Consider the following 26004-nt stretch of genomic DNA (forward strand, 5'->3'; position numbering starts at 1 on the left):
AACACTTAACCGTTGCTTACTCTCTGATCCAGTAACTTCCTATATAAGTGCTATGCTATACTTCACATTTTACATTATCAACACTACATATCAGTAAAAGGTTACACTATATATTACACAGGAGAAAATTACAATACATCACAGTACATTATAATCCACACATTACCATAACAGTTAACATAATATATTATACATAAAAGACGCAAGACATGAATCACATTACAATACACAATGCGATTGGAGTCTTCAGGGGCAGGAAAGCGAGAGCAATAGTCCACCACTCTTACATGTGTATGGACTAGTTTCATGTTTGGGGCACTATATGGCGATGGTATTTAGCATTTAGGAAGCAATGGATAAATAGTAAAGGTTATTTTGATTGAATACTAATCTGGAGAATAGTCTTTCAAAGGTGTACTGGTAGATTACTGGGGGTCTAGGGGCAGACCATCATCTGGTATAGAAAGACCTAATAAATCTGGATGCTTTTAAGTAGCAAAGATAGAACATATTTATTATCCACTGCAATGTCAGGAAAGATTTTCAACCTCCACTTTAACACAGCAGAAGTATAAAGAAGTCATTGATTTTTCCTTGACATTTTTCTTGTAATAGGTCCTTTCAGTGAACCTTGTTTTGCGCTCTCCGAATTCCTTATATCCTGTAATTGGCACCACTGAGTGCACCATTGATCAGATACCAATCTCCATATTTCCTGGAATCATGGTACTCACACATCTAGTTTGTGATAGCCTAAAAATAGCAGGCATTGTTCTCTAGTGGTTTATTTATTTTGGATCTGTTTTAAACTTTTTTTCGGCTGCAGGTAGACATCGAAAGTAGGGATGACCTAGATACAAGTTCTGTAGTTCATTCACATTTGTGCTCTGAGACTCTGCTCTCCAGACCACTAAGCTGCCCTCCTGTGCGGCCCTGCTCCGGTCCGGTTTACGGCCTGACTCTGCCCTCCAGCATCTTCGGCACCTCTGGCTCAGACTAGGTCTTACAACGTCATGAGTAGACTTTAGGTGACAAACTAACAAATATACAACTGCACTCTCTGACACTAAGATACATTGACTATAGGAATTTCTTATTTTGAATTATAGGGTCATGCCTTCTGACTGAGCACTCCTTCCCATCAGCTTAAGGCAATTTTTAATTTCCTAGTAGCAGGTTGCTACTCACTCATAAAATTGTAGGCTATTCAGCCCAGACAAAGGTATCCCTAGATAAGGACCCAGCATACGAGATACGCCTTGACGCTGGCTGCTGGGCTCACAAAAAATGGCCTTTTTATACTCCAAGTGTCTCAATTTTTTTATATTTATTCCCTTAGCAGAAATGCATGTCCAAGTTCCTATATAACAATGTCTGTATACCTTTTTTTCTCAGAGTGCAGCTGTTTATTTGATGTTCAGCCTGCACCTGTACACACATGCCTGGTAAAAAGTGCTGTCAGTTTTCTTATTTATGGGGTATTGCCATCTGCCCTCCAGCATGTTTGGCACCTCTGGCTCAGACTAGGTCTCGCAACATCATGACTAGACTTCAGGTGACAAATTAACAAATAAACAGCTGTACTCTGTGACGCTGAGATACACAGACATTGACTATAGTAATTTCCTATTTTGGATTATGGGGTTATGCCTTCTGACTGAGCACTCCTTCCCATCAGCTTCAGGCGATTTTTTAATTTCCTACTAGAAGGCTCCTACCCGCCCATAAAATTGTAGGCTATTCAGCCAAGACAGAGGCATCACTAGATAAGGATCCAGCATACAAGATACACCTTGACGCTGGCTGCTGGGCTCACAAAAAAATTCCTTTTTTATACGTTGCCTCAATTTTTATATGTATTCCCTTAGCAGAAATGCATGTCCAAGCTATATAACAATGTTTGTATATCTTATGATGTGCCATCAGTCTTTTTAGTAGTTTACAGGGTCATGCCTTCTGATTGAGCACTCCTGCTCTTCAGCCTCAGGCTATTTTAATTATCCATTTGCAGGTACCTATCCGCCCATAAATTGTAGGTTTTTTAACCCAAAGAGAGGCATTAGTTTGATAGGGACCCAACAAAAAGCTGTAGCCTTGCCATTGGCAGCTGTTTATTTGATGTTTAGCATGCACCTGTTCACATGTGTCTGTTAAGAAGTGCTGTCAGTTTTCTAATTTTGGATTATAGGGGTCATGCCTTCTGACTGAGCACTCCTTCCCATTAGCTTCTGGTGATTTTTAATTTTCTAGTAGCAGGTTCCTACCCATCCACAAAGATTGTAGGCTATTGAGCTCAGCTAGGGGCATCACTAGATAAGGACCCACAATACGAGATATAGCTTGTATCTGGTTGCTGTGCTTGCATAAAACTGACCTTTTTTATACTCTAAGTGTCTCAATTTTTAGATTTATTCCCTTAGCAGAAATGCATGTCCAAGTTCCTATATGACAATGAATGTATACCTTAGTGTCTCAAAGTGCAGCTGTTTATTTGATGTTCAGCATGCACCTGTTCACACATGGCTGTTACTGTAGGAAGTGCTGTCAGTTTTTTTATTTTGGATTATAGCATCATGCTTTCTGAGTGAGCACTCCTACCCATCAACTTAAAGTGATTTTTAATTGTTTAATAGCCAGTTCCTACCCATCCACAAAAATTGTAGGCTATTGAGCCCAGATAGAAGTATTACTAGATAAGGAGCCAGCATATGAGATACGCCTTGACGCTGGCTGCTGGGCTCACAAAAAATTGCCTTTTTTATACACTAAGTGTCTCAATTTTTATATGTACTTCCTTAGCAGCAATGCATATCCAAGTTCCTATTATAACAATGTCTGTATACCTTAGTATCTCAAAGTGCAGCTGTTTATTTGATATTCAGCATGCACCTGTTCACACATGTCTGTTAGGAAGTACTGTTCATTTTCTAATTGATCAGGTCATGCCTTCTGACTGAGCACTCCTACCAATCAACTTAAAGTGATTTTTAATTTCCTAACAGCTGGTATCTACCCATCCACAAAAATTGTAGGCTATTAAGCCCAGATAGAGGCATTACTAGCTAATGACCCCTGGAAGCTGGCTGCTGGGCTTGCAAAAAAATGGCTTTTTTATACACAAAGTGTCTTAATTTTTATATGTATTCACTTAGCAGAAATGCATGTCCAAGTTCCTATATAACAATGTATGTATACCTCAGTGTCTCAGAGTGCGGCTGTTTATTTGATGTTCAGCATGTACCTGTTCACACATGCCTGTTAGAAGTGCTGTCAGTCTTCTTATTTATGGGGTCATGCCTTCTGACTGAGCACTCCTACTCATCAACGTAAATTGATTTTTAATTTCCTAAAAGCAGGTTCTTACCCATCCACAAAAATTGTAGGGTATTGAGCCCAGACAGAGGCATCACTAGATAGGGACCCAGCATACGAGATACGCCTTGATGATGGTGGCTGGGCTTGCATACAAGTGGCCTTTTTTATGCACTATGTGTCTCAAATGTTAAATTTATTTCCTTTGCAGAAATTCATGTCCAAATTTCTATATTCAATGTGTGCATACGTTAGCATCTCAGAGTGCAGCTGTTTATTTGATGTTCAGCATGCACTTGTTTACACTTGTCTTTTAGGAAGTGCTGTCAGTTTTCTTATTTTAGACTTCATGTGACGTGATGGCGTGTGTTGATGTAGGGTATTATTGTGAAGGTAGCCTGGGCTCTAGATTGTTCGTTCAAATGACTGTCAAGGGAGAAATTTAGGTAAGACTGCTAATGGAGTCTTTGTTCAGGGCAAATCCAAATGACGGGTTCAGATTAGCTATCTGTACAGATATAATAAATAATTCAGAAGCAATGACCACAGAAACTGTGTTTACTCTTTGAGCCAGTATTGGCGTCTGGCTCATATATTCTATAGCTCAGATTTTAGTACTACATTTCAACCTTCAGACATGTACAAAAGTATCAGTCTGTCTTTTCTCACACATCCAAATAGAACAGGGAGGTGTGTAGGGACATAGAAACCCACATTTCATCCTATGGATAATACATTCCCTCTTTGTGTGAAACCACTGATCAGCATGAATACCTTCTCCGTTCATTGTTTGTACATTTGTTCTTGGTTAACTCTTTCTTGACCATACAGCTTAGAATCATATTATGGTGTCTGTGCAATTGTCATATAGACACACAGATAATTATGCAGTGACATCTACAGTATATTTTGATTATTTACATACACAGATAATCTTATTACATTTGAACGAACAATCTATAGCCCAGGCTACCTTCACATTATGAGGGTTAGTCAGAACAGAAAGCTAAGTAGACTGAGGACCTGACCAGAGTTAGTCTGCACGGTGGGACAGGAAAGGTTAATACTATTTTTTTTTAATCTAAACCCTTTTTAGTTTGCTGCCATATTATGGGATTTGTGCAAAGCAAATTGCAAAAAATGGATTCCGGCAAAACCAAATTGTTGTAAAATTTGAAACAAAATTTGTCTTTAACCCGTTTGCTCATCTCTAGTTAGGAGTATTATCAGACATGTATTTCTGGTGGAAGACTATATGGAATGCCACGTTATAGACATACATATACTGACTAAGAAAAAAAAGTATAGCGCGCAGTATATTTTCTTATTTACTATGTCTTTTACTATGTCCAGAATCCTCCTCAGAAAAAGGTTAAAAAAAAAAGAAAACCCTTGGGAAACTCTTCCAATTTATTTTTTAGATTTGGAGTTTTTTTTTAATGTTATTTTAAATTTTTCCTGATGAAGTTTTAAAAAACACCTGGTGGGAAAAGGAAAGTTCATGTCACTTTTTTGAAAATTTCCTGAAGAAAACTTCTCAATCTCCAAACCTAGGCAATGTCTAACCGAAAGGTTGCAAAAAAACTCTTCGGGGAAATATAAGTACTTTTCGTTTTATAAGATGCACCTGATTAAAAGACGCACCCCAAATTTAAAGAAAAAAAAAAAGAGAAAAAAAAAATGGAGTCTGTCTTGTAATCCGGTGGTATCTTACTGGAGGGGAGGCGGCAGTGGTTGTGGAGCAGGTTCACTGGAGGCAGGGGCGGTCCTAGAGTAGTGCGATGCAGCAGGCGGTGCGGCGGGTATTCCGGATGCTCGCTGAGGGCACTGTGAGGCAGGAGGAGCATCCAGTCGTCCTGTCGGCGGTGCGAGCTTCAAAGAAATGGTGCCCGGAGTCGGCGCGTGCACAGATGGAGCTCTCGGCTCAATGACAAGCCGAGATCTCATCTGCGTACGTACCACCGGGCACCATTATTTTCCTTAAGTCGGCTGCGGGAGATCAATGGGTCAGAGGTGGCGAGATCATGAGCCCAGAGCTGCATCTTCCCATGTGCTGACTCCAGGTGCCATTATTGGAAGCCTGCACCACCAACATTTTCATAATGGCAGCCCCAGCACAGCCTAGAGCCTCCTCATCACAGGTTGCAGCACAGCCTGCAGTAAACCCACAGCACAATGCCCGCAGCCCACAGCATTCCTGTGACGCCTCTTCACCTCGCCCAGTAAACTACATTTGGATTATAAAACACCCCAAATTTTTGGGAGGAAAAGTTCATCTTATAATCCGAAAAAATACGGTACTTCCTAGACTTTTCAAAATCAGAAATAGAAAAACTCCTCCAAACTCTTCCCCCCCAAAAGGAGTTACCCACAGTGATGGGCCCATGGAGTATTTTCCTAAGTTTTTGAGGCAGAAACTAAGTGGCAACTCCAAGTTTTTTGAATCTTGGGATTTTTAGGAGGATTTGAAGAGTTTCCACTCAGTTCTGCTCCAAAAATGCTGAAAAACTCTGCGTCCACATAGTCTACTAAGCCACCATCTTCTGATGTAACCAGGTTCTTGGTGTATATGTACTTATCTTCTGTTTCATGACCCATCAACAGGCTCGTTTTGTGAATAGTACCTGGATGTTTGGAAAGGGCATGTGTCATGTCAGCCGCTTCGCCCAGTATTGCTCTCTACACGTCTCAGCCCTGACCCTCACAGCCATCGCGGTGGACAGACACCAGGTAAGTTGTCGTTATGCATTAAGTAATGACGTCTGTGCACTTTAGGTAACCCTTAGGGGAGTAAATTCAATCTATTGATCTTTCCAACTGGGTCAATAACTTGTGGTCTAGAATTATCTTCATACCGTAGAACGTCACACCGGCATAGTTATCACCTACCGCTGGTCTCAGATGTCTTTACCGTCCACTCTCATGTGATGTTCTTTTATTTCCTCGTCTTCTTGAGTTTATTTCTGATGGATTTTATTCAAAAGGTGAAGTGTGTTATCTCTCATTCAGCTATACAGCCACTCTGAGTATGGAAAAGTGCATTATTTCTCAACTAGCATGTGGGAGATAATATAACAATAGGCTTAAATTAAAATATGCCTCACCGTTCCGAGCGATATCTGGAGTTTTGAGCAGTTTGGTGTCACAGTGACATAAGTTTAGATTAGAAAATGTATTATTATCATCTGCTTTGTCAATGGGACTAAGGATGTCTATTATTTCACCTCAAGGTCATCATGCACCCCTTAAAGCCACGGATATCGACTGTTAAAGGGGTGGCATACATCGCTATTATCTGGATCATGGCGACATGTTTCTCCCTTCCTCACGCTATTTACCAAAAGCTCTTCACATTTGAATACAGGTAAATGAAATAACTGAATGAATATACTGGGAGTAGAGATGATCGAATCTTTCAAAACTTGAATTTGCCGGGGTCAGCTCATTTTTTTCCCAAAAATTTGATCCGTAGAGAATAAATTCATCAGGAATTAATGATATACAGTAAGTGTATAACATATGTTTATGTGTATAACATTCTGAGGTCTTCTAGGACTATATGCAACTTTACATTTCTTTAATGCAAATTCAGCCTTTCAATGTGACCTCACCACAGAAACAGATGGTAACCTGGTAGTAACCAACACATTGTGTTTTTTAAAATTAAAAAAAATGTTAAAAAATTATCTATTTTAGTCATTTGGGATATGGCTAATCACTCATCTCAGTCACAGCAGGATGATGTTACCTCTGACAGCGACACTGTCAGTGTGAATCAATGATTGCGAACGCTGATTCACACTGACAGTGTCACTGCAAGAGGTAACATCATCCTGCTGTGACTGAGACAAGTGATTAGCCATATATTTCCGAATTCTCTCACCTTCTTTCACATTAACATGAACACTGTGTGGCAAAGGAGGCCCATCGTTGCCTGTGTTTGGTAGTACTATTGCTAGGATAACTAATGTCAGTGGTGATAGTGACTGCTAGGTGCTCCCATATTCTTATCTAAGGTTTTTTTTCTTTCATAATTTATTTTGCAATTTCAATGCACATGGAATTTTTTTCTCACTTTCCAGTACATCACATGATAAAATGAATGATGTCCTTTCAATGTATAACTTGTCCCGCAAAAAACAAGCCCTCATATGGTGCAGTGGATGGTTGTTCAGGGTGGGAAGGCCCATGGTTATTTAGCCTGTCGCGGGCGGGGAGGAGGGTGTCAGCACCGCGCTCACCCCTCTGCTCGGGTCCGGCTGCTGCTGCTCAGTGGTGGCTCGAGCGGTGGGCCGGATCCCGGGGATTCTCGAGCGGCGCTCCTCGCCCGTGAGTGAAAGGGGATTGGGTTGTGGGGATATTGTCTATTGTCCGTGACGCCACCCACGGTTGTGGTGATTTGTTAGCACCACCGCTGCTCGGTGTGGGGATCCCGGGAGTGATGGTGTGAAGCAGCAAGTTGTTGTGTTGCCCCTCCGTGGATAGGGGTTGGTGATCCCGGGGCCCAGTGATGAGGTGTGAGATGCAGGGTTTGGTGGGCGCAGGGACGCGGGGGCAGCGCTGTGCCTTGCGGCACTGTGGTACTCACTCAGCCTGAGACGTTGACACAGTTCTCAGTAAAACACACGGCTGGAAAGACGGTTCCCACGGACGGCTGCACTTGCTTTCCCCAGTAGGTGACGGTGATGTCCCTTTTCCTGCACCTAATGTTGTTGATGGTCTCGATGGGTTCCCACCGGTAACCCGCTCCCCGGCTTCAAGCTGGACCGGAGGAGCTCTACTCTTTGCCCGCAGGCGCTGGCCCTTAGAAACTGGTGCCCTGGCGGTGGCGGTGTCTCTACTGTAATGGTTGGGCTGTTGCCTTCAATCGGGACTTGGTTGTTGGGGGATCGACGTCCCCTTCACTGACGGATTTGGCAAATTATGGCGACTCCTAGCCTTGCCGGGGTCCGAGAGGCCCCTGCCCTGGTGCTGACTGTCCTTTGTACACTGCTCCAGACCGCCGGGCCACCACCCGTCCGCGGTCCTTCCAGGAACTTCCAAACGGTCACCCCTCCGGACAATCACCGCCGTTGCTGACCTTGCTGACTCTGTCCTGCACACAGCTGGACCAACTTCAGGCTTTCCACTCTCTTTCTTCCCTGTCACCACTCTTACTGTCCTCCTTTACCACTTTACTTCCTTCACTTCCTAAACTGAACTTTACTCGAGCCCTGCCTGGGCTAATCTTCCACTCCTTCCACTTCCTCCTCCAAACCCTATCCTTTCTTAACTGCCTGGTTTCTCCCGCCTCCAGGGCTGTGAACTCCTCAGTGGGCGGAGCCAACCGCCTGGCCCACCCCCTGGTGTGAACATCAGCCCCTTGAGGAAGGCAACAAGGATTTTGGGTTAGCTTTGGTGTTCCTGACTGGGGTGTAGGGTGTGGTGGTGTGATGACCTGTGACCCCTGGCTTGCCCAGGGCGTCACAAGCCCATCCCAACCTAAAAACAGCAGCACGCAGCCACCCTAGAAGAGGCACATCTATTACATTCTGGTGCTTCGCCCTGGCTTTCCTGTTTACCCTTGTGTGGTGACAATTGAGGTAATATTTTTGGGGGTTTATGTCAGTTTTTAACCAGTCAAGGTACAGCAGACAGCTGAGGGTTGTGGCCTGCAGCTGTCTGCTTTACCTGCGCTAGTTATCAAAAATAGGGGAAACCCAACCTCATTTTTTTCATTTATATATCTTTAACACAAAAAAAGCATTCATTTCTTTGTCATGCGTTTTTTTCCGGATGTCACATGTATACACAGATCTCACAATCTTTATTAAAAACAAAATTAGTAATTTTGCAATTTTCACACTCTTCTATTAAGCTTATACTTCCTCTACTTTCAGGAAGAGTTCTCAGCAGGCTGCTTTATTAGAGGCAGGATTACAATAACTCGTAACTAGAGTTGAGCGGACCCAAACTTAAATTCGGTGTTCATACCTAATACAGACATTGCAAAAAAATCAGTGTTCTAGTTCGGAGTTTGGGTGTTTTACGTATGCTGAACACTCGTGCGAGTGTTTGATTAGCTCACACTGGGGGTAATAATATTAATTATAATAATCTTTATTTCTATAGCGCCAACATATTCCGCAGTGCTTTACAATTTAGGAGGATCATATACAAACAAGTAATAGTTATAAAAAATACTATATTTAGAGGGAAAAAAGAGACAACCCTGCTCGTGAGAGCTTACAATCTACAATGAGATGGGGGGAGGGACAAGGTACAAGTGCTTATTTACAATGACAATCCAGCCATCTCAAGGAAATGGGGGATAGATAATGGCTACCTGGACCAGGTGGCCAGAACCTGGAGATGCATTTGGGTGCCATGGAGTTTGATGTGGGGTTATGTTCTGAGAAGTTGTGGAAGGACTATGTGAATTTAGTTCGGCTAGGGAGTGTGATAGGCCGCCCTAAAAAGATGCGTTTTTAGGGTGCGTCTGAAGCCGAGTAAGTTATGATTTGTCCTAACTTCTTGGGGTAGAGCGTTCCAGAGGATTGGTGCAGCTCGGAAAAAGTCTTGGATCCGGGAGTGGGTGGTTAACAACAGCATGATTGGACCTTGTCCACCCGCCTCCGGAAGTGATCTGTTTTTGGCTGGCTGTATGTAGGCGGAGATCCAAACTGCCCAATCAGTGACTTCCATTGAGGTTCATGTCAAGTTTAGTCCAGAACAGAACTTTAACTAAAGTCTGGCAGAACTTGAACTGCCATGTGTCCGCTTACAGTATCTCTAATTTTAACACCTCTATATAGAGTTAATAACATAGGACCCACCAATTACAATAAGAGATGTCACCGCTTCACCTACCCTTAACAATCACTTTTTCACACTCTCATTAGATGCTTCAAAACAAAAGAAAGGGTCAGGGTCTGACCATTGTGGCTAATGGACATGTGTTGTTTCTTGAAACAGCAAGAAGTTAGACTTAAAAAGAAGCCCTAGTGTACAGTGTGAATATTGTATGATTTCTATTTTAATTTTTAAATAAAGATTGTGATATGGAGAAAAAAACATTGCCCCGTCCCCTTCCAAAAAAAGTAGATTTAACACTGAAATTTGATTTCAACAATTTTCTGGTGGCATATTCCCTTTAACATCTATGGAAAACATCAAATTCTGTATAATTCTCACTATTTCATAGACACAAGTTTTTATTCTGGAATATATTCTGGGATATATATTTGAGCTAATCAAAGTTGTAGGGCTTCATCAATTCAATACGAATCGACACCTTGCATACAAAAATGCTATGATTAGAACGTGTAAAGCTCACAAGGCTGCGGACGTGAAGCGATACCTCATGGAGACCTTCCAACAAGTCATTGGTGGCTGTGTGGAGTGGCCTCCGCTCACCTGACCTGACCCCATTGGACTTCTTTCTGTGAGGTCACATCAAACAGCAGGTGTATGCGACCCCTCCACCAACATTGCAGGACCTACGACGACGTATCACAGATGCTTGTGCAAACGTGTCACCTACCATATTGCACAACGTGCAGCAAGATGCAGTATGCTGTGCAGAGTCCAGATGTGCATTGCAGCTGACGGGGGCCACTTTGAGCATCAAAGTTAAATGAGCGTCATATGCGTGACCAGCAGTCAATGTTTTGGGGGGGATCATGGGTTTCATATAATAGCATTTCTGTATGCAAGGTGTCGATTCGTATTGAATTGATGATGCCCTACAACTTTATAATTCACTTTTTTCTCTATCTCGTTCCGTTTTCGAGATAAAAATGCTAACTCTGTTGTTTTCCCCCAGGTGGCGCTATAGGTGGTTTCATTGCATAGCGCATGGCTACTTTACTATACCTAGACACCACTTCTATGCCTATAACTGCCGCCATTCTGAAGTTAATGGCGGTGGACAGGATATGGGTGGACACACTGTATACAGCATTCCAGAATACTGTATATAATAACCCAGGCTACGCTGTATAACATAAAAAAATCTTTTATTATACTCACCTGGGGGGCGGTCCGGTCCAATGGGCATCGCTGGTCTCAGTTCGGCGCCTCCTCTCTTCCTTCCCAGCTCTGTGTGGGTCCTACATCATCTACACAGTGTGCTCCATTGCACTTCTGCTCATGCCCACTTCTCTCTGCCCGGCTGAGGGCAGATCAAAGTATTGTAGTGCTCATGCGTGGGCAGTCTTTGACTTTTTCTCTTGCCTGTGTGACGCCCCTGAACTAGTCAGGGTGTCACAGGGTATTGCAATCCTTTCTCTTCTGGTGCAGAGCTCAAACCCAATGGTTCTGGGATCCTAACCTTTGGTATTGCTCCATCAGCATTCATATCCTAGCCACACCTCACACCACACCCTGTCAGGCACACCAGTGGGTGGTCTAGCTGGAAAGATGTCACCCACCTAGGGGTCAGGTAGACTGGTGGGAGGGACTTAGTGAGTTGAGTGGTAGCCCTCAGAGAGTGAGGAGCTGCAGGGAGTTGGAGCTCCCTGGGGAACTTTGGCTAGGTCGCAGACGGTGGTCTGGGACCGGAGGTGTCGGAGACCCGGTCGCAGGATATTAGAGAAGGGTGACCAGACTTAGTTTTGGAGAACGGTCGGCACCGGAAAATCTAGTAACCGGACTGGTACCGAGCACGGCAGAGTACTGGACCCTAGATCAGGGAGTAGCCTCACGCAACTTGACAATTAACCTGTGGAGGCTAGTCTCTTTATAAACTTTCCCCAAGAGCTCAGGGATCGAAGGCATCAACACAACGAGGGTGATAGGGCTTTCCACCTTATGCGGCCCAATGAGATCCCAAGTGTCAGCCATCGGGAGCACAGCTCCTCTAACTAATTGTAGGGAGCGGGACCCCGAAAGCTTCAGGCTGAGGGGTCACTCAGAAAAGTCTAAATTCAGTTCATGAAGGCAGGTTCAGAACCATCAGTAATACCATCAGTAATACCATCCACACGGCCTGAGTGAGTATGCTGCGCTCCCCTGAGTCTGCCCACCTGGCCTGCACCACGCTCCCTTACACCTCCACCATCCAGAGTCCTGGGGCCTCCCCTACCCGTGGAGGGAACGTTATTTGACTACCCCACTCCATCTTCCCCGGGTACTCCCATCAGCAGCGGCAGTACTCCCCTTACCGTGAACCACAGGTGGCGTCACAAACACTAATCTCCTGTAAATAGCCCCCTTTTACTTTCAAGTGACCGCAAGCTCCCGGGTCCGGAGACCCTCAAGCCACCGCAACCCCAGATCCGAGCAGTTTGACTACTGCAGGGGCGGTACACCTGCACATTACAGGACTTTGCTCTGCCCACAACAGGGCATAGAGAAGTGCACATTCGCAGGAGCACAATGCAGGGCACTGTGTTGATGACATAAGACATGTCATTCACACAGAGCTATGAAGGAGGACGGCGATGGAAGGAAAAGAGGAGCACTGGACCTGCCCATTGGACAGGTGAGTAGAATAAAAGATGTTTTTTACAGAGCGGCCTGGGCTCTTATATACAGTATTCTAGAATGCTGTATATAAGGGCTCACTGATGGTGACTGCAGTTTATATGGGACAAATCTAGTGACAAGTTTCCTTTAAGAAAGACTCATTAAGAACGAGCATCTTGTGTGAGTATGGACTTCACCTCAAGTGGAAGACGGCCAAGAATATTTCATCTGACAAAAAATGATTTCCCCTTCGTCCAATTTTTCTCAAGCCATAAAATGAGACTTTGCTCCTAGGAACAACAAAGAACACAGAAATGGAATGATACGACTATTTCTAAAAATATTTTATTTCCCTTAGACATCTTTGAGTACAGGAAATTCAGCAAATATTCAGCGCAATCCATGTGCATTGTTCTGTTTCCATACGAGATAGCTTCTCAATATGATTCCTATTATGTACAAAATACTTTTGGTTATTTTTACCAAACCACGACTTGACCTTCACTACTGAACCTCACAAAATCACCTCCCCTAGTAGATTGTTTTATTCGCAGTATCTTCCGGCTAGTGGAAGTAGGTCATGGGGGGGTTAAAACCTCTTTAATATTGACATTCATCTATTCTAATAAATTATGAGCGAGTTTTGAAATACTCAGATTTGCGATACTCGTAACGAATACTGTCTAATACTCGCGTATGCGTTCTGAATAGCATGTGCAATGCAAGTCAATGGAGAGTATTTGCAATGTAACGAGTAACCCGAATGCCGCACTATTCGCTACTCTCACAAATAGTTACTTTGCGAGTTTTCCCCATTGATTTATATTGCACGCGCTATTCGGAATGCATACACGAGTAATAGATGTGACGCCCCGGCACACGAGGTAGTCACAGAAAGAGTTAACCATCCTTGGTACCAGGTGCAGTGAGGCAGCCGCACCCTCCCCCCAGTGTAGCAACTGAAAAGAGCAGGAGGGGAGGAGTTGAGAGTCAGTCAGATAAGGGAGCGAGAGGAGAGCAGACAGGGGTTGTAGCTCCTGGGCTGCTGGGCAAGTGAAGAAAGGTGAAAGCCGAGTTCTAAGAGCTGAAGTGGAGCGTAGGCTCAGGGGAACCCGTGGTGGATCAGGGCAGGGTAGTGGCCCGCCGGTAGTGTGCACGGGAACCCGGACTTGTGCAGAGAAATTACTTCCTCCGTCCGAAACCGAGGAGGAAAAGGTGACTGTCAGCTGGAGTGCAGGAGAGAGAGGGCCCTGCTTCTTGTACCGAGTGTAGGATCCGAACACCCCCGCACCAAAGGCCTACGGACACCGGCAATTTCTGGTTAAGTACTGGACTCTAAGTATTTCTTCCATCTGTGTTTACTGACCTGACACATCAGTATAGCCTCATCCAGCACCACGACTACCAACTGTAAGTGCTCTACTTCCTGCCTCCTAAAGACTGCTCCCTGCAACCTCTCACATTACCCTGGGCCCCGGGACTACACCTCCCCTACCCGTGGAGGGGATACCACCTTGCTGCCCAGATCCATCAGCCCCGGGTACCCCATATACCGGCAGACATTTTACAACCAATCCCATATAAATACGTCCCCTTTTATTCGGAGTGTCCGCGCGACCCCCGGGTCCGGAGAACCCCTCGAGCCACACCGTAAATACGGATCCGAACAGCACCGGCTGCTGGCATGGGGGTGGCACATAATTAGTACTTGTTACAAGTATCGCAAATCCGATTATTTCAAAACTCACTCATCATTAATTCTGATGGCCATGTTTGACTAAAGTTGGCAATATACATAGGATAGCTGATGGCTGACCGCTATTTCACTGTGACATTGGGATAGCAGGGAACCATGGCTCCTAAGCTGTCCCTTAAGCTACGTGGCTCCATGCTATCCCTATTCTCAAGGATACTCCTAATTGTGGAGAGGCCTGAGTCTCCTTCCTGGCCCTGCCTGTTACGGGGGGCTGTCTGATAATAACTTAAAGGAGTATCAGACAGTCAGGGTCCACCGTGCAAAGACTCTGCTGCAGACTATGGCAGAGTGCAATACCTCTGTTAACTCACAGAAGGATATAATAAGTAAGTAAAGCAATTCCTCCCTTACTTGGAGGGTGTGTGGAATGATCTCTGTTAATAATCACAGAGACAAAGGCAATGTGTGCGAAATGGCACCTACCTAGGTCCGCTCTTCTAGTGGTGCAAAAGAGACGAACAGCAGCGTAAGCCGCACAAATCTCCTACCTGCGTTCGCTCCCCTAGTGTGCGAGGATACGAACAACTGCCAGACGCAGTATAAGGAACGTTACCCTAGCGGCAACGTCCACCTACGAGTAGAATCGCAAGGCCCAGCCAGACCATGTGCCTCAGGCACCTGCCTATGTCCGCTCCCCTAAGAGGTAAGGATACGGACAGCAGCCGAAGCTGTAAGGTATAAGAACGCTACCCTGCCGGTAGCGCTCACCTAGCATAGACAGAGGAATGCCTAGAGGAACGCGCACAGAGCGTCTACTCATATGCATGAACCAAGAGGACTGAGCACCATGCGGCGTGTGTCAGGGTCTTATATAGACTCTGTGCCTCATCCAAGATGGAGGACACCAGAGCCAATCCGCTGCCAGAACGACAGGAGTGACGTCATGCTGGCCTATCACCGAGCAAGACGTCACAAGCACATGACCAGCGACCAATTGGCATAGAAGGTGTCAGAGACATGTGACCTCGTGTCAGCGATGATGTCACCCGCACATGTGCAATGGCTCCAAGATTGGACTTAGTCTCCAGCGCTCGCACATGTGCAGTAGCAAGAAATCTGGACTTAGTCTCCAGCGCTCGCACATGTGCAGTAGCAAGAAATCTGGACATAGTCTCCAGTGCTCGCAGCAACCGTAACAGTACCTCCCCCTCAAGGGCCCCCCTCCCGGCGACGCAGGTAATCGGCAACTAAGTCGGGAGCATGGACAGCCTCCTCAGGCTCCCAAGAGCGATGTTCCGGGCCATAGCCCTCCCAATCTATCAAGAAGAACCTGCGCCCTCTAACCATCTTATAACCAACTATGGCTCGTACCTCATAGCTAGAGCGAGAGGAATCAGAGGCAGGAGAGTGCACTTCACGAGCGTGCGGTAAAATAGCCGGCTTTAGCAGTGAGACATGGAATTTGTCATGAATCCTAAGATGGACAGGTAACTTCAATTGATAGACTACAGGATTTACCTGTCGAAGAACCTCATAAGGACCCAGGAAGCGAGGAGCAAATTTGACAGAGCTCACTCTAAGTCTCACGTGTTTTGCAGAGAGCCACACAAAGTCCCCTGGAGAAAAGACAGGAGCCGGGCGACGAAACCGATCGGACACCGTCTTCATACGGTCCTTAGCTGCTTGGATCGACTCTTGAGTCCGATCCCAAACCTCTCTGGCATTAGTTGCCCAGTCGGCCACAAGAGGAGGAGGTGCAGCAGCGGGAAACGGTACCGGTACCCTAGGGTGTTGCCCATTATTGAGTACAAACGGTGTCTGCCCAGTGGCCTCAGCCAGCGAATTGTTAAGGGCAAATTCTGCCCAGGGTAGGAGGGAGGACCAGTTATCGTGGTTCTCAGCAACAAAGTGTCGAAGGTATATAATCATAGATTGATTGGTACGTTCAACCAAACCATTAGTCTCCGGATGGTATGCCGAAGAGAGATTCAACTCAATTTGCAGAAGGCTACAAAGATCTCGCCAGAAACGGGAAGTAAATTGCGGGCCTCTATCACAAATGATACGATCTGGCATCCCGTGAAGCCTAAAGACATGCTTGAGGAATAGTTTGGCTAGTACCCTGGAAGATGGGATTCTCGATAACGGTACGAGATGAACCATCCGGGAGAAATGGTCCGTAATGACCCACACAAATCTATGTCCCTGTGAACATGGAAGATCACCCACAAAGTCCATGCCTACCACCTCCCATGGTCTATCTGGCACTGGTAAAGGATGCAAGAGCCCAGCTGGTCTCTGCCGTAATGGACGGTTGCGAGCACACGAGTAGCAGGAACCGACATATCTCTTGACGTGGCTGGCTAAGTGTGGCCACCAATACCACCTCTCCAGTAACTCTCGTGTCCGCCTAATACCAAAATGCCCACCCACCTTTGAGGTGTGGGCCCATGACAGTATATCATTCTGTCGATCAGGCGGAACAAAGGTCTTGCCCGGTGGGATTTGGTCTAACGTCACAGGGGAGAGCGTATGAAAAACCCTGGAGGGAAGGATAAGACGAGGTTCGTCAATCTCTTCCTGGGTAGAAAGCATAGAGCGAGACAGGGCGTCTGCCTTGTTATTCTTACTCCCAGACAAATAGTTGATGGAGAAGTGAAAGCGGGAGAAAAACAAGGACCAGCGGGCTTGGCGAGGATTCAGACGCTGAGCGGTTTGTAAGTACGTCAGATTCTTATGGTCTGTATAGACCTGGAAAGGATGTTTCGCTCCTTCCAGCAAGTGACGCCACTCCTCCAAGGCTAATCTCAAGGCGAGCAGTTCCCTATCCCCAATGGTATAGTTTCTCTCTACCGGTGAAAAGGTTTTAGCAAAGAAGAAACACGGCCTTTTTCTACCTGCACCGTTCTTTTGATACAAGACCGCACCAGCACCCACTGAAGAGGCATCAACCTTTAAGAGGAAGGGCTTACTCTCATCGGGTCTTTGAAGAACGGGAGCAGTTGAAAAGTGTCTTTTTACTGCCTCAAAAGCCTGAGATGTCTCAGTAGACCAGGCTTTGGGATTAGCACCTTTCTTAGTCAAGGCCACCAAAGGGGCCACCAAAGTAGAAAAATGGGGTATGAACTGCCTGTAATAATTTATGAATCCTAAGAAGCGTTGCACCGCCTTCAAGGAATGAGGTTCGGACCATTGCAGGACAGCAGAGAGCTTCGCAGGATCCATAGCCAGACCCTCTTGTGAGATAATGTAACCCAAAAAAGGCAATGAGGACTGCTCGAATACACATTTCTCGAGTTTAGCAAACAATGAGTGCTCCCTTAAACGGGAAAGGACACGAACGACATCCTGACGATGAGTCTCCAGATCAGGAGAAAAAATCAGGATGTCGTCCAGATACACCACTACTGAGGATAACAGTAAATCCCTGAACACATCGTTTACGAAGTCCTGAAATATTGCGGGTGCATTACATAACCCAAAAGGCATGACGAGGTATTCATAGTGACCGTCTCGGGTGTTAAAAGCGGTCTTCCATTCGTCACCCTTTCGAATTCGTACCAAGTTATACGCACCCCGCAGATCCAACTTCATAAAAACTTGAGCTCCTCTCAGTCTGTCAAAGAGCTCCGAAATTAAAGGTAATGGGTATTTGTTCTTTATTGTGATTGCGTTGAGACCCCTGTAATCTATGCAGGGACGCAAATCACCCTCTTTCTTCCGAACAAAGAAAAACCCAGCTCCCGCGGGAGAGACAGACTTACGAATGAACCCCTTCTCTAAACTCTCTCTTATATAGGTTGACATGGCCTCCGACTCAGGTATCGACAGGGGGTAAACCCTGCCTTTAGGTGGAACCGAACCTGGGATAAGGTCTATGGCACAGTCATACGGCCTTTGGGGTGGAAGAACCTCAGCACCCTGTTTGGAGAACACGTCAGCGAAATCCAAATAGGGTGTAGGTATGGGAGAGAGATCAGTTGATGCAACCGCAACGACCTTAGGTGGTAAGGGAAGACATCGGGACTGACATTTCGAACCCCAACTAGTAATGCTGTCAGACTCCCAGTCAATGTGAGGAGCATGAGTCCGAAGCCATGGAAGACCCAGAAGGACGTCGTCTATACCCTCAGGCAAAACAAGAAAAGAAATCTCCTCTATGTGACCCTGAGACAGGGAAAGGCGCAAGGGAACTGTCCTCAATGTAATGGAGTCAGACAACATAGTTCCATTAACAACACGGACAGGAATAGGCGCCTCTAACATGATAGAGGGAATATTGTGTCCCTTTACAAATCCTGAGGACACAAAAATCCCGTCAGCTCCGGAATCCACAAAAGCCATAATAGGCCATGTATTCTCAGATAACGAGAGCTGACCTGGGATACAACACTTAGAGGGTGCAGAAGACGTCTCTAGTAACCCCCCTCTAATGGTTACTAGGCCAGGGAGTTTCCCTGACGACTAGGACACTTGTTGGCATAGTGCCCAGCCTGATGACATACGTAACATATAGGAGGACCAGACTTGCGTAGTCTGGAGAACGTATGACCTAACTCCATAGGAGTGGGAGATGTTTCAGATGCTGAGGAAGATGGTAGTGGACCCTCAACAACTGGAATAGCCCGATGCTTAGGGCGTGAAGAAGAGACCTCGAGTCTACGTTCCTTATGGCGTACATCGATCCTCGTTGCTACTGTGATCAAGTCCTCCAGAGAAGCAGGGACCTCACGAGTAGCAAGGGCATCCTTGACATAGCCTGCCAACCCTCTCCAGAAGATAGGAATCAACACCTTCTCTGGCCAATCTAGTTCTGCCACCAGAGTTCTAAAAGCAATGGCATAAGAACTAGTGGATAACGAACCCTGAGATAGATCTAACAGTCTCAGGGCCGCATCATGGGTAACCTGCGGACCCATGAATACCGCCTTAAGAGCATCAAGAAAGTCTTGATGTCTCAGAGTAACCACATCAGAGCGCTCCCATAGGGGAGTCGCCCATTCTAAGGCTTTGTCCTGAAGTAAGGAGATGATAAAGCCTACTCTGGACCTCTCCGTAGAGAAGCGAGAAGAGTTGACCTCTAGGTGTATCTGACACTGACTAATGAAACCACGACATGATCTGGCATCGCCAGAATATCTGTTTGGCAGAGCAAGTCGAGGATCATGTGCAGATGTCACCATGGTCTGAGGTTTATCCTCTATACTCTTGAGTCGTGACTCAAGTACTTGTATGTAACGGTGTAACTGCTGATATTCTGCCATAACTGCCAGACCCTTGGCTCAGTCCTAATGTTACGGGGGGCTGTCTGATAATAACTTAAAGGAGTATCAGACAGTCAGGGTCCACCGTGCAAAGACTCTGCTGCAGACTATGGCAGAGTGCAATACCTCTGTTAACTCACAGAAGGATATAATAAGTAAGTAAAGCAATTCCTCCCTTACTTGGAGGGTGTGTGGAATGATCTCTGTTAATAATCACAGAGACAAAGGCAATGTGTGCGAAATGGCACCTACCTAGGTCCGCTCTTCTAGTGGGGCAAAAGAGACGAACAGCAGCGTAAGCCGCACAAAGCTCCTACCTGCGTTCGCTCCACTAGTGTGCGAGGACACGAACCACTAGATATGGCACCTGCCTAGGTCCGCTCTTCTAGTGGTGCAAAAGAGACGAACAGCAGCGTAAGCCGCACAAAGCTCCTACCTCTGTTCGCTCCCCTAGTGTGCGAGGATACGAACAACTGCCAGACGCAGTATAAGGAACATTACCCTAGCGGCAACGTCCACCTACGAGTAGAATCGCAAGGCCCAGCCAGACCATGTGCCTCAGGCACCTGCCTATGTCCGCTCCCCTAAGAGGTAAGGATACGGACAGCAGCCGAAGCTGTAAGGTATAAGAACGCTACCCTGCCGGTAGCGCTCACCTAGCATAGACAGAGGAATGCCTAGAGGAATGCGCACAGAGCGTCTACTCATATGCATGAACCAAGAGGACTGAGCACCATGCGGCGTGTGTCAGGGTCTTATATAGACTCTGTGCCTCATCCAAGATGGAGGACACCAGAGCCAATCCGCTGCCAGAACGACAGGAGTGACGTCATGCTGGCCTATCACCGAGCAAGACGTCACAAGCACATGACCAGCGACCAATCGGCATAGAAGGTGTCAGAGACATGTGACCTCGTGTCAGCGATGATGTCACCCGCACATGTGCAATGGCTCCAAGATTGGACTTAGTCTCCAGCGCTCGCACATGTGCAGTAGCAAGAAATCTGGACTTAGTCTCCAGCGCTCGCACATGTGCAGTAGCAAGAAATCTGGACTTAGTCTCCAGCGCTCGCACATGTGCAGTAGCAAGAAATCTGGACATGGTCTCCAGTGCTCGCAGCAACCGTAACACTGCCCCTGACCAGTCCTGATCTAATTCACCCTCCCCCAAGGAGGGACAGGACAGGACTGTGTTGAAACAGACAAAGACTGACAAGGGAAAAACCAACACTCTGTCACCCAGCAGGCACACACACAGAATTAGACAATAAGGGATTCAGTAGGAAAACAAAAGCAGGAAGAAAGTACAAAACAAAAAGTGTAAACTCCACAACCGCACCAAGCAAAAAGCACAACTTTCACCAGAGAGAGTCTGGGACACCATACCTCACAGACCAACACAGAATAACCTATAGCTGGTATGGGTATAAGAATTCCACCAGTATAAATAGGAGGGGAGCAGATGTCATAGGTCTCCCCACAACATACGATTAAAGGAGCAAGCAGACTAACAGAGATTAACTCTTGCGAGCCTACCTATGAATACAGCAGGTTGACATCCAAGTCTGCCTGTCTTGATCTCAGACACCAGAGAAACCATTGGGTGGAGTATCAGAATCTGCAATCTGAGCAGAGCCCGATGCGCCATGACAATTGGCAAAGTTTGTGCAAAATCCATGTGACAGTGTTCTTGTGTTTTCAATAGGGAGAAAGGAGATCTTTGCTACCAGACACTGCTGGTAGTAGCTTAACTTTTGGAGAACAAACTCATGCTTCTCTTGATCTTTCTCAACCTAGAGCAGGGGTCAGGGAACCTATGGCTCGTGATCCAGATTGACCCTTTTGATGACTGCATCTGGCTCGCCGACAAATCTTTAATAAAAAAATACCGTATTTTCCAGATTGTAAAACGCACTTTTTTCCCCCTAAAACTGGGGGGAAAATGGGGCTGTGTCTTACAAACCGCATAAAGCTTACTGGGGTGGCAGTGGTGGCACAGGGTTGCCGATACTGTGGGCTCGTGGGGCGTCGCGGTGATGCACCCGCAGTAGCTGGCGGACTGTGGTCTGCTTTAAATCTCCCACAGTTGACAAGATCGACTTCAAGAAAATGGCCATGGAGGCAGTGCATCACAACCCCAGTGATGCGTGAAAGGACAGGGATTTCTCCTCTGTTTCGATTGCTGTGTCCGCGCTTGCTGAATCCAGGTTTGGTATCGCTTCTGGCTCCAATTATCCACCGGCACCTTGGATCTCAGGTTTCCTTTGCGATCATCCGTCCTCCAGCTGGATTTTCTGATTAGATTTGGCAGGTCCTTAGCAGCTAGTACCGAATTCCCAGATGGGAGTAAGCATATATGAAAGGTATTTTCGATCTGTTATAGAGCTTATAACGCGTTTCAGCAATGAAATGTTGCTTTCATCAGGTTTAAACCTGATGAAAGCAAAATTTGATTGCTGAAACGCGTTGTGAAATAGGAGCTCAGCAATAAAAGTATAACATTTAAAAATACTGGCAAGTGGTTCACTAAGCGCTATAACAGACCGAAAATACCTTTCATATATTTTAAAATATGTGGCGTTCATGGCTCTCTCAGCTAAAAAGGTTCCCGACCCCTGCCTTAGAGAGAGATAATCAGAAGGCTCCCATACATAGTAGAAGATTGCCGAATGCAGCCAAAAACCAGTTATCCACCTTTGGGGATATTTTTTTTTACCTAAATGCATGTATCTGAGGTTAAAAATCATTTTTTACAATTGAGTGTAAAAAAATTGTATCTCTGATGGATGGACAATCCCTTTAAGGCCTTTTGTGTATGCTGTACAAGTCTCTAATGTTGAGAGTCTTCTCGTCAATACTCTATGTGCCCCTTCCAACGCACACTCAAGTATGGAGGTATTTTCTCCCAGACATGGACGAAGCTAAAGGGTGCACTAGTGTCTAAACCTCAGAGGCTCATACGTCACCAGAATGATGGGCGAATAGTATTATAGTATAGAACTATTATATTATAGTATAGAACTATTAGTGTTCGGATTATTCGTTAACATATCCCAAAGTACTATTCCGGTATTTGTCTCGAATAACGGATCTAATGCAAGTCAAAGGGGTACCCGTACATTTTTCTTGCTGCAACGGATACTGGAATAGTACTCAGTATTTGGTAAGCATTATTGGAACATGAATAGTTACTATTCGCTCATCTCTAATCACCAATATTAAAAATGGTCGTTGAATGGCTCTGTTATAGATCTTTGTTTGGATGCCAAGAGCTTTAAAGGGTAACAAAACTTTTTCCATCTTTTTTTAATATGGTACTTTTATTCAGTGTTGTTCGAGTCTGGAGAGCACAATCTCTCAAACCAATATGCTGGAGCGCTCACCTTACATATGCTTGAGCGGTGTACATGCTCAATAGAAAGTGTAGACCATACACAAGTGTGCGTGAGCTCAACCAGAAGATAAGCGCTTCTACCCCTTAGTGTGCGTGTGCTCAATCAGAAGATAAGCGCTTCCACCCCTTAGTGTGCATGTGCTCAACCAGAAGATGAGCGCTTCTACCCCTTAGTGTGCGTGTGCTCAATCAGAAGATAAGCGCTTCCACCCCTTAGTGTGCGTGTGCTCAACCAGAAGATAAGTGCTTCTACCCCTTAGTGTGTGTGTGTGCTCAATCAGAAGATAAGAGCTTCTACCCCTTGCTTTGAGCACTTAACAGTGGGGGTCTCAGGACTCCGACATCACCAATAAACCATACTGTACCGTATAACAAATCAATTTCTGGAGAGCACAATCGCTCAAACCAATATGCTGGAGCGCTCAGCTTACATATGCTTGAGCGGTGTACATGCTCAATAGAAAATGTAGACCATACACAAGTGTGCGTATGCTCAATCAAAAGATAAGCACTTCCACCCCTTAGTGGGCATATGCTCAACCAGAAGCTAAGCGCTTCTACCCCTTAGGAGGGCTTTACATGTTGCGACATCGGTAATGATATATCGTCGGGGTCACGTCGTTAGTGACGCACATCCGGCGCTGTTACCGGCATCACAGCGTGTAAACCCTAGGAGCGACCAATCACCGATCGTAAAAACGTCAAAAATCGTTGATTGGTGACACGTCGCTCCTTTTCATAATATCGCTGCTGCTGCCGGTACGATGTTGTTCGTCATTCCTGCAATACCACACATCGCTGTGTGTGAAGCCGCAGGAACGACAAACATCTCTTTACCTGCGTCCCGCCAGCAATGCGGAAGGAAGAAGGTGGGCGGGATGTTACGTCCCGCTCTTCTCCGCCCCTACGCTTCTATTGGCCGGCCGCTTAGTGACATCGCGGTGACGTCGCTGTGACGCTGAACGCACCTCCCCCTTGAAGGAGGGATTGTTCGACGGTCACAGCGACATCGCCGACCAGGTATGTGCGTGTGAAGCTGCCGTAGCGATAATGTGCGACGGGGGCGAGTGCTATCTCGCTCGACGTCGCTAGTGTCACGGGCGGAGGGGCCACGCTCGCTACGCTTGGGTCCGTGGCTGCTGCTGCTGCTCGGTGGCTCGAGCAGTGGGCCGGACCCGGGGACTCGAGCAGCACTCCTCGCCCACGAGTGAAAAGGGGGTGGTTTGTTTGGGGAGATAGTCAGTGACGCTACCCATGGGTCATTGTGATAAAGTGCACCACTGCTGCTGGTGACGGGGATCCCGGGAGCGATGGTAGGGAGCAGCTAGGATGTTGTCCCCTCCGTGGGTAGGGGTTGGTGATCCCGGGGCCCGGTGGTGGAACGGGGAGGCTGGATGGTTGGGGTGCAGGGTTGCAGGGGCATCACGGTGCGGTGCCGGATGGCACTGTGGTACTCACTCAGGCACGAATTCACAGAGTCTCTGGTAAACCAAACGGCTGGATGGACGGGTCCCGCAGCCGGCTGCAGTGTCTTCGCTCTTCCCGGACAGGTTGATGGTGGTTGTCTTTCCCTGCACCTGTGTAGAATGTGTTGACTCCGATGGTTTCCCAACGGTAGTCCACTCCCCGGCGTATATGTACCGAAGGAGCCCGTTTTGCCCGCAGGCACTGGCACTTGGATCTCTAACCTATGGCGGTGGCTTTTTATCCCCACTGTGTGGACTGTTGCCTTCTGTCGGGTCTTGGGTGTTAGGAAACCCCTGGGGTTCTGGTCACTCTCGGATTTGACCGTTGTCGGCGGCTCCCAGCCTAGTCGGGGTCCGATGGCCCTGCCTTTGTGCTTAGCTTCACTCTGCTCCCCGGTTCGGTACCGGCGGGCCACCGCCCGGTCCTACGGTTCTGCAGAGGTCCACTAACTCCTGCAGATGGCCACCACCATCTGCCGACCTTGCTGACAGTGCCTGGGCTCCTGCCCAGACACTAGCAGTTTCTCCACTCCAAACTGAACTCCTCACTCCACTTCCACTAAACTCCAAAACTTTACAACTGACTGCTTTTCCCACCTCCAGGCCTGTGAACTCCTCGGTGGGTGGGGCCAACTGCCTGGCTCCGCCCCACCTGGTGTGGACATCCGACCCTGGAGGGAGGCAACAAGGATTTTGTTTGACTGATGTAGACTATCCAGGGGAGGGTGTGTGTGTGATGGTATGTCTGTGACTACTTGGCTAGTCCAGGGCATCACACTAGCAATTGCTAGCAATGTCGCAGCGTGTAAAGCCACCCTTAGTGAGCGTGTGCGCAACCAGAAGATAAGCGCTTCTGCCCTTTAGTGTGCGTGTGCTCAACCAGAAGATAAGATCTTCTTCTACTTGGTTTGAACACTAAACAGTGGGGGTCTCAGGACTCCGACATCACCAATAAACCATACCGTACCGTATAACAAATCAATTTTTTGTCAAATTTTAGTTACTCTTTAAACTACTTTTTAAGCATGACTTTTAGAGGAAACTTTGGCTCTGCACAAATGCTTGATGTGGTGGCACACGGAGTGTCTTTAAAATCAATCATAATATGGAACTGTGATGCCCTGGCCTATCAGGTCGTCACAGGGTATTGTGCAATCTGCCCTTCTGCATGGTATCCAATCCTCCTTGGTTACGGGTCCTGGTTCTTTGGTGTTACTAAGAGCTTAGCCAGTCAAAACCCTAGAAACATTTTACATCATACCCACCAGACACACCATTGGGGGCCTGAAGGGAATAAGGCCGCCCACTTGGGGGGTTGGTAGGGGAAGGTGAGAAGGTGAAAGGAGAACGGAGAAAGGAGTGGAAGGAGTAGGAGGTAGAGTGGTGACTCTCTGAGAGGGAGAGGTCACCGGGTTGGAGCAGGGC

The 26004-nt window shown here is 46.5% G+C and overlaps 1 protein-coding gene across 1 annotated transcript in view; it reads left to right on the plus strand.

Annotated features, from left to right (window-relative positions):
* The window catches only part of GPR83 (G protein-coupled receptor 83), a 90634-nt gene that overhangs the window by 48698 nt on the left and 15932 nt on the right, over positions 1 to 26004 (plus strand). Inside the window, exons 2-3 of the mRNA XM_075334683.1 lie at positions 5917 to 6042; positions 6543 to 6676. Of these exons, the coding sequence (XP_075190798.1) occupies positions 5917 to 6042; positions 6543 to 6676 (260 nt within the window). The remainder of the gene's footprint in view (positions 1 to 5916; positions 6043 to 6542; positions 6677 to 26004) is intronic.

This window comes from Anomaloglossus baeobatrachus, chromosome 2 (genome assembly GCF_048569485.1).
Source record: "Anomaloglossus baeobatrachus isolate aAnoBae1 chromosome 2, aAnoBae1.hap1, whole genome shotgun sequence".
In the NCBI taxonomy this organism is placed as follows: domain Eukaryota; kingdom Metazoa; phylum Chordata; class Amphibia; order Anura; family Aromobatidae; genus Anomaloglossus; species Anomaloglossus baeobatrachus.